Here is a 10000-nt window from a genome sequence, read left to right on the forward strand (position 1 = left end):
GAAAGTGTTTCAATGTAACAATCTTTTTACTAAAGGTCCAATAACGTTGAGCTTGAGACCCATATTTAAAAAAACTTGACCCTTAGTGGCACCATGATCTAGCTCACTCATTTATAAGGTAGATTACATTTAGAATTTCCTAAAATACCACCCGAAAAAAAAAAGAAAAAAAAAAAAATCAAGACATATACCATTATCATTGGAGGGTCTAATACTTTCTATCTTACTCAAAAACTGGGTTTTCATCCGAAACATAAGCAAATATTGCCAAGTGTTACAAACTGCCTTACTTTAAAATGTTATCACAGTTCACCAAAGTTTGTTTCAAATGGGCAACTCAGACTTCATGATCGCTGGTCAAGGACACATGGTAATATACTTTTTGTGCGAAATTGGAGCTGTTCTGGCACAACAGGCTTATTTTCACATGAACCTGATGTAGCCTAAAACTATGTATTGTACCTGCTTACATAGGTAGTAGCCCTGCATATGTGGCATTGTCATGTTCACAATCTGCACACTTCTCTCTCTCCTTCCATTCCCTCGAACCTTCCCCTTCTGGTATGTGAATGTATTACAAATTTCAGCAAGTACTTCATGCACTCATTGCTATATATCATCAGACTCATATTATTCCATTCCAGTTTTATTTTATTTTCTACCTTCTTTTGAACTGAAAACTCTTAATGATTTGTTTGATATTGCTTAATGAGTTGGGGCAGAGAGGGGGAGGAGTTAAAACACAGGAAGAGGTGCAGAAATGAGTCTGGATGTGGGAATCCAATGGTGCCACATATACAGGACTCCTGCTTATGCAAGGAACTAAATTCCTGCAGGCAATAGTACTTCTATCTTTTATATATAAAAAGCTGACTATAGGCATGTTTGCTATAGGGTGCTGATGTACTAGTGTAGCACACTAGAATGTTTCATATATAAAAATTTTTCCTTGGAAAATGGTGCTCCTCAGCACAAAATGCTTTGAAATGTTATCTTTACAAGACATTAAAACTGTAATCTATATGAAATTTACTGGAAGTTTTCTAAAAAATAAAATCCTGTGCAGTATGTTTAAATTACAACTTGATTCAAGATTCATCTATTCTATAACTTCAGTGCTGATATCATTATAAAATCTATTCTAGATGTACAAATTATAATCTCATATATGTCTTCATATGTATACAGCTCTCTGCCTATTACATAAAATAAAAAGCATAGAGAAATTTACACTTTCAAAAGGGTTTATATATCAAAATATGTTCCCAAAAGGAGACAGGACCGTGTTCACTTCGGCTACAATTCAGGAGTGTTCATATATGTGAGAAATTACAGTCAGGTTAAAGAGATTCTATACAATAATTTTGACAGATTCATAGTCAGGTAAGACATCACATGTCAGTGATGCTATCTTGTGCACCATAGTTGAGTATAACAGCATGACAGAGGTAGGCTACAGAGTGCCATTGAATGTGGACAAAGCAGAGCTAGGTAAATGAACGGCCAATGTGTTAAACACGATCCAGTAAGGCCAACTAGACATGGTGAAACCTACACACTCTCCACAAGTCATCAAAATGATAGACTTTCTTAAAACTTAACAGTCATATAAAAGTGGTTCCTGAATGTGGAGGTCTACAGACAACATGTGCAAGCTTCACCAAAAGGCAAGAGGGCTGGTGCAACATGCAAGAAAAACCCGCATGAGCACCAACTCCTCCACCTGGTCCTGGCAAGGCGAAGAAGGAAGGCAAATCCCCTCAAACAATCTTTGGTTTTGGAGGCTGCAGATGACACTCAGGTTCCTCTCCTATTAAAGCAACACTGTGAGCTTATTCTGAAGGTCAAAAACCAAGATCCTCCAAAAGTGTACACACACACACATGGAGGGGAAGAGCTGTCCTTGCCACCAGGAACCCCAGGATGATGCCTCCTGTCTAGAAGTCCTCTATGTCCTCCTCTTGAGAGTCCTCATGTCAGAAATTGGTGTCGGGGCGTCTCTTGGCATAGGTGGCGGAGGAACCATAAGGACCAGACCAGTCAGTCCGCCATGAGTCATAGATGTTGATGTTGTAGTTGGGGTTGTAGCCCTTTCCTCTGCTTGACGGGGGCTGGAAGGGGATAGAAAATAAGTCAGGCTCTTCCTCATGCAGCAACAAAAAGTGGTTGTTCTTGATTCCATATTTAACTAATTTTGAATAATCACGGCAAAGAAAATGGTGATGCAAAAGAGAATTTGGAAATCAATGAAAAATTACAATGAAGAACTACAGAAAACTTCAACAACAACAAATCAAATGAGAGTTATAGCAGTAGCCACATTAATATCAATATGAATAACAACTCAAGTACAATACTCAACAACCAGAAGCTACCATCTACCACAGCAACCATGTCCTCCCTCACCTTGGCAACCTTCCTGTCAAACTTCTCGTTCCAGATGTCTTCCATATCGTAAAGGCTGCCCATGTCATATGGCCCATCGATGCCTGCCATGTGGGCCTTGTTCAGTTCGTTCAGCATCTCGGCTGTCAGAGGGACATCATGACGTTTCTTGACCCTTGCACGGTTCACCAGCTAGAAAAGAAGGGGTTTCATTAGATGGAAAGAAGTGGTTAGTGGTCATGTATGTTATGTAATGTGTGTTATTGGCTAAATATGTGGTATATGTCTTTGCTATCTTTTTTTCTTTATATTTTTATAGGAGGGATACTTGAATGAGCAGTATGACATCCTGTGCAGCAGATTTTTTTGGGTATATATGTCTGTGTAAATAGACATGTACATTTGCAAGACCTAGATATATCAACATGATTTGCAAAACACACAGAATAATTCATAATCTATAAAAAGAGCAAACATAAACTGAAACTATAAGATATCACAGTTTCTAAATATAGACAGAAAAATACCCCCTTAAAAAAAAGATATGGATAAACTGAGAAAAATAAAACAATAAAGAAATTAAAAGAAGGAAAAAAGAACATATACGAACATATACATATATATCTATCTATTTATCTATATATGTATGTGTGTATATATATATATATATATATATATATATATATATATATATATATATATATATATATATATATATATATATATATACGCAGATATACAGAAAACAAACACTACAAATAAACTATATACAAAATCAGATATATACAGTAAGATCAAAAACAACAAAACTATTCACAACCAGGAGAGATATCAACAGCACTACATAAGATCGGAACCCACATTGCAATCGTTGAGCATCTCTTCAGTGAGTGGAGCTTCGTTGGGCTTCACAACGTTGCAACAGGTACGATTCACATACTGGGAAGAACATGCAAGGGAGAGAGAGAGAAAGACAGAGCGTGGGTTAAGGGGCAGTAGAAACGTGCAAAGGAAACGGGGTAAGGCAGGTAAAAATCTGCAAACAAAATGGGTATGGGGAGTGGATCATGCATAGAAAATGGGAAAATGGTGGGTGACACGTGCAAAGAAAATGGGAAATAAGGAAATACTGAGACATGCACATTTTCATGATGGGGGTTGAGGGGGAGGGAGTCAGTGCTCTTTCTGCTTTTTGAAAATAATTTTTTGATAGATCTTGACATACCTTCATATTTGGGGGAGAAAGGAGGGAGGTATAAGATTGAAAGTACTCATTAATTACGATAATTATTATTGATATTATTATTATTATTATTATTATTATTATTATTATTATTATTATTATTATTATCATTATATCCATTATCACTTCTTTTGCAAAGAGTCAGTGCAACTTCATCCGATAAAAAGGTATTTATGCAAGCATTTCATCAAGCAAATAAATAAATAAAAAACAAAAATATCTGAGAAAAAAGAAAACTAGTCATGCGTTAACAAAAGTTGTCAAAAGTCCCATGAAGAAAACCACATAGAAGACTTTAGTCGATTAATACAATTAAGTAAAAGAAAAATCATTCATGCTAAACAGCTTAAAAAAACTGAATGAGAGAGAAATATGTATATATAATGATAATAAAACTTACAGAAAAAAAGACATACAAGCAAATGAAAGACGTCAAGGAAAAACAACAGCAGAACAAACAGTTGATAAGATAAAGAGATATTAATTAATTCGGCTAACAAAGGAATTACTTCAATACTCACAACAGTAATTCCAAAAATGAGGATGAAGAGGAGGGAAGCCAGTCCTATGACGATGACAGCGATAAGCCACTGAGGAATGAGGTAACCCGAGTCTTCTTCTTCTTTCAGTTGCTCTCTCTCATGCAGAACTGAAAGAAATGGTCGAGGTTTGAGGAAAATTGGAGAGAGAAAGGAGATATTAATTATAATAATGGTCGAGGTAGGAGGAAAAGTGGAGAGAGAAAAACATATTACTTATAATAATGGGAGAGATTGTTGGAAAATTGGAAGTAAACGATATTACTTTTAATAATGGGAGTGGTAACTAAAAAAAAAAAAAAAAAAAAAAAAAGCATTAAGCATTTATAATGAAAGTGGAGGTAGCTGGAAAATTGGAGATAAAAATTATATGTATTACTTATAATTAATGGAAGGGTAGCATAAGAAAAAAGGGAAAAACAGTGAAATTCATATTATTTCCTTATTTCTTTTTTCATGGATGGTTCATGTAAAGAGACTTGCATTTACAAACTAATGACTTGAAATGACTGTGGCATCTATACTATATCTACTTTATCTATAACTGGAAAAAAAAAAAAAAAAAAAAAAAAAAAAAAAAAAAAAAACAGTTGAGTCTACAAAAAGACATTCAAGAAAGGAAATTACATCAATTACATAAAAATTCACAAAATCAAATCTAACGGAGAATTGCAGAATAAAAAACAGTTAATAAATAGAATATGGGATGTGAATTAATCTATTTTTCTTCTTACACTACTTATTCATTTATCTTTTTGCTACTTACATTACTTATTCATCTATCTTTTTGCTACTTACATTACTTATTCATTTATCTTTTTGCTACTTACATTACTTATTCATTTATCTTTTTGCTACTTACATTACTTATTCATTTATCTTTTTGCTACTTACATTACTTATTCATTTATCTTTTTGCTACTTACATTACTTATTCATTTATCTTTTTGTTACTTACATTACTTATTCATTTATCTTTTTGCTACTTACATTACTTATTCATTTATCTTTTTGCTACTTACATTACTTATTCATTTATCTTTTTGTTACTTACATTACTTATTCATTTATCTTTTTGCTACTTACATTACTTATTCATTTATCTTTTTGCTACTTACATTACTTATTCATTTATCTTTTTGCTACTTACATTACTTATTCATTTATCTTTTTGCTACTTACATTACTTATTCATTTATCTTTTTGCTACTTACATTACTTATTCATTTATCTTTTTGCTACTTACATTACTTATTCATTTATCTTTTTGCTACTTACATTACTTATTCATTTACCTTTTTGCTACTTACATTACTTATTCATTTATCTTTTTGCTACTTACATTACTTATTCATTTATCTTTTTGCTACTTACATTACTTATTCATTTATCTTTTTGCTACTTACATTACTTATTCATTTATCTTTTTGCTACTTACATTACTTATTCATTTATCTTTTTGCTACTTACATTACTTATTCATTTATCTTTTTGCTACTTACATTACTTATTCATTTATCTTTTTGCTACTTACATTACTTATTCATTTATCTTTTTGCTACTTACATTACTTATTCATTTATCTTTTTGCTACTTACATTACTTATTCATTTATCTTTTTGCTACTTACATTACTTATTCATTTATCTTTTTGCTACTTACATTACTTATTCATTTATCTTTTTGCTACTTACATTACTTATTCATTTATCTTTTTGCTACTTACATTACTTATTCATTTACCTTTTTGCTACTTACATTACTTATTCATTTATCTTTTTGCTACTTACATTACTTATTCATTTATCTTTTTGCTACTTACATTACTTATTCATTTATCTTTTTGTTACTTACATTACTTATTCATTTATCTTTTTGCTACTTACATTACTTATTCATTTATCTTTTTGCTACTTACATTACTTATTCATTTATCTTTTTGCTACTTACATTACTTATTCATTTATCTTTTTGCTACTTACATTACTTATTCATTTATCTTTTTGCTACTTACATTACTTATTCATTTATCTTTTTGCTACTTACATTACTTATTCATTTATCTTTTTGCTACTTACATTACTTATTCATTTATCTTTTTGCTACTTACATTACTTATTCATTTATCTTTTTACTACTTACATGGCTATTTCTTTGATCTTGTAGCTTATACATATTCATTTAACTTATGTAACCATTACATACGAGGAAAGTATTACACTAAATTAGATCAATCTGCGAGCATATTTTTTGGTTACTTCATACGAACTAGGAATTCAAAAATATTGAAGAATATCCAATAATTTTAAAGTCATGCAGGAAATACTTACACCAAAATGTCAACACTGAGAGCATGGAATAAAAAAATAAAAATAATAATAATTTTGAAGAATGCATAGTAAAATTTCATTCATCCATCACTAAATAATATATATCTAACAACAAATTGTCATATTATTTATGCTCTCCTATTTTCTCTTCATAAAAAAAAAAATCACACAAAAAAAAGAAACAAAAAATTGGAGAAGATAAATAAATTTGAAGAACAAAGATCTAAAGAAAGAAAAATGAAAAGGAAAACAAAAAGAAAACAAAACAGAAACATGATCTTTAAAAGAACCAAGAAGGAAAAAAAAAATGTAGAATAAACCTAAATACAAGAAGAAAAAAAGAGAGGAGAGAAATTTCCTTGAAAAAACAAAGAAACAGAAGAAAAAGAAACAAATAAAATACAAAAAATGAACTAAAAAATTAAAAAAAATAAAATAAAATAAAAAATTCTTACCTCTGAAATCTGTAGACTTGGGATCCAGTGTATAATTGCCCAAAAAGTAATCCTCATTATCGACCATCTCCCCGTTGACAATTTCCTTGAGGTCGAGTGTGTCGAGTGTGGTCGTGAGGTCGATCAGATGCAGAATATAGTCGACCAGTACAGACCCAGGGCTGAAGGCGTCGATTTCAACCCGGTCGTACCAAGGAGACAGGGGGCTACGGCGGAAGAGCATGTCCAGCTGGTGTAGAGGGGACGTCGTTGTTAGAGAAAGGGGTAGTTGTGTGGGGGAAGGTGGGAGGTGGGAGGTGGGGGGTGGGGAGGGAGGGAGGGAGGGAGGGAGGGAGGGAGGGAGGGAGGGAGAGGGAGGGATAGGGATGGGGATGGGGAAGGGGAGAGGGAGGGGGGAGGTAGGAAGAGGAGGGGAAGGAGGAAGGGAAGGGGAGGGAGGAAAGGAGAAGGAAAGGTGGGAGCGAGAGGGAAGAGGAAGGGGGAAGAGGAAGGGGTAAGGGGAGGGGGAAGAGGAAGGGGGAAGGGGAGGGCAAAGTAGGGGTAGGGGGAGGTAGGTCAAGGGGGAGAAGGTAAATGGGAGGTGGAGGTCGAAGTGAGAGAGGGGGTTATTATGGGGTTTGTGTGAGGGGTTGGGGTGAAGTGGGGGAGGAGGTATGGGTGAAAAGGGGATGGGTGAGGTAAGTAGGAAGGAGGAAGAAGAGGAAGAGAATGAAGAGAATAAGAATACGAATGGGAATACGAATAAGAATTTCAAAAAAATATATAAGAATAAAAACAAAAATAAGAATAGGTAGCAGGAGACGAAGAAGATTAAGTAGCAAGAAGGGGACGGATAAAAGTTGAGGTACAGGGGCTGGGAATTTCTAAAAGTTATGATCATTATTCACTTTGTTCTCTCTATTTGCATCTCGGGTACGTTGATATACTCCAGAAAAAAGTACACACACACGCACACACTCACTCAGACACCCACATCCACTCACCCACCCATACCCCTACACACATACCCACACCCATCCTCAACCCCCCACAAACACCCACACCCTCACCCACACCCTCACCCACCCACACACACACCCTCACCCATCCTCCCACACACCCTTACCCACCCACACCCTCACCCACCCACACCCACACCCACACCCACCTACACCCACACCTACACACACAGCCACCCTCCCTCATCCTCCCACACACACCCACACCCTCACCCACTCCCACCCACACCCTCACCCTCACCCACCCACCCACACCCTCACCCACCCACACTCCTTCACCCACCCGCACCCACACCCACCCACACACACAGCCACCCACCCACACACACAGCCACCCTCCCTCATCCTCACCCACCCATACCTTCACCCACCCACCCACACAGCCACCCACCCACCCTCCCACCCACCCACCCGCACCCACACCTACACACACAGCCACCCTCCCACCATAACACCCACCCACCCACCCACCCACCCCCAACACCCACCCACACCCACAAGAACCTACCTCCATCTCAACGGTATTGGCGAGTTCCTGCCACTCCGTCGTGTCCCTGTTGGAGAGCACAGGCCGCCATTCTGTTCCGTCTATGATCCGTATAGTTGCTGCGAGGCGACACTTGGCACCGCACACTCCTGTTGGTGGGTTGTTGTTTGTTTTAGGGTTTTTTATAAAAAAGGTTACGGTTTTGATGTTGTTGGTTGATTGGTTTGTATTTTTTTTTTTTTTTAAGGATTTTTTTTTTCGGTGGGTAGACTTCGCTCTTTTTTTTCTTTCTCTCTCTCTCTCTCTCTCTCTCTCTCTCTCTCTCTCTCTCTCTCTCTCTCTGAGGGATTGATTTTTATTATTATTATTATTTGCTGGATAGACTTTTCACTCTATTTTATCGTGAATTCTCTGGTCTCACCTGGAGTTGTTGGTCTGGGAGAGGTCGTTGTGGTGGTCGTTGTGGTGGTGGTGGTCGTGGTGGTGGTCGTGGTGGTGGTGCTCTTCGCCTTGTCCTTGGCCTTGGAACCGCCGCCGCCGCCGCCGCCGCCCATTGGTGTTGGCTCCGTCGTGGACTTCCAGCCTGTGAACTCTGTGGTCGTCTTGACACTGGAAGAAGGACTCAAATTGGACTCAAATACATCAAATAAATCAAGTACTCAAATAAATCAAATACAAAAAATGCTCAAATAAATCAAATACAAATCAAATTGGACTCAAATACAGCATTCAGTAATCTAGACTTGATGTGTTGTCTATCGATCGAAACTTAATGAACCGTCTAGTGATTCGAACTCAGTAACTTGTTTAATAATTTAGACTTCATGTATCATCTACTAATCTAATCTGAAAAAAACTTGTTCCATGATTCAAACTCGATAAATCATTTATCACTCTGAATTTAATATAGCATTTCAAATTCAAACTTGGTCAATTATTCATCGGTTTAAATTTTAAAAAATCATTTAATAATCTAAACAATAACTTGAGTATTAATTCACACGCAATAAGTGATGCTAGCAACGGCACAATAGACCGCCGATGAAGACCACAGCGGCCGACGTGAGAGAGAGGACTTACGCTTCCCAGAGGTTCCTGAAGGTGGGCTTGAGGGGCGGGGGTCCGGAGGCCGTTGCGGCCGTGGGCTTGGGGGTCGTCAGGTAGGAAGGGCGGCTTGGGCGGCGAGGGAACACCAGGCCTCTGGGCCCCGGGCTCTCGGTGGTCGTGGTGGTGGTCGAGTCGGTGGAGGAGGAGGAGGAGGAGGAGGAGGAAGAGTCGCCCTCCGGGGAAGGCTTGTACCCCGGGGGCAAGAAGGCGGAGGCGTCGACGGTCTGGATCAGCGGAGGGTTCTTCGTCGCGTCCTCCTCCGGCTCCTCGGTGAGCTTGTACCCTGGGGGAAGGAAGTCGGAGATGTCGACGGTCTGAACCACGGGGGCCTTCTTGGTGGTGCTGTCGCCGGCCGGCTCCTCCGAGGGCTTGTAGCCCGGGGGCAGGAACGCCGAGATATCTACCGTCTCGATGGCCAGGCTCTTCTTGGTGGTGGCCTCGGCAGCCGGCTCCTCC

At 37.8% G+C, this 10000-nt stretch overlaps 1 protein-coding gene across 2 annotated transcripts in view; it reads right to left on the reverse strand.

Annotated features, from left to right (window-relative positions):
* The window catches only part of LOC113809579 (mucin-5AC), a 26380-nt gene that overhangs the window by 1235 nt on the left and 15145 nt on the right, over positions 1-10000 (reverse strand). Inside the window, exons 3-10 of one of the 2 annotated variants that reach the window (XM_027361210.2) lie at positions 9518-10000; positions 8859-9046; positions 8459-8586; positions 6953-7181; positions 4150-4277; positions 3247-3324; positions 2407-2577; positions 1-2111 (exon numbers count right to left, since the gene is read on the reverse strand). The exon at positions 1-2111 is cut by the window's left edge and continues 1235 nt beyond it; the exon at positions 9518-10000 is cut by the window's right edge and continues 1763 nt beyond it. In XM_027361210.2, coding sequence (XP_027217011.2) covers positions 1977-2111; positions 2407-2577; positions 3247-3324; positions 4150-4277; positions 6953-7181; positions 8459-8586; positions 8859-9046; positions 9518-10000 — 1540 coding nt within the window. In that variant the 3' untranslated portion in view covers positions 1-1976. The remainder of the gene's footprint in view (positions 2112-2406; positions 2578-3246; positions 3325-4149; positions 4278-6952; positions 7182-8458; positions 8587-8858; positions 9047-9517) is intronic. The other variant, XM_070116334.1, reaches the window with a different exon arrangement.

The sequence above is a fragment of the Penaeus vannamei genome, chromosome 38, assembly GCF_042767895.1.
Source record: "Penaeus vannamei isolate JL-2024 chromosome 38, ASM4276789v1, whole genome shotgun sequence".
NCBI classification, from domain to species: domain Eukaryota; kingdom Metazoa; phylum Arthropoda; class Malacostraca; order Decapoda; family Penaeidae; genus Penaeus; species Penaeus vannamei.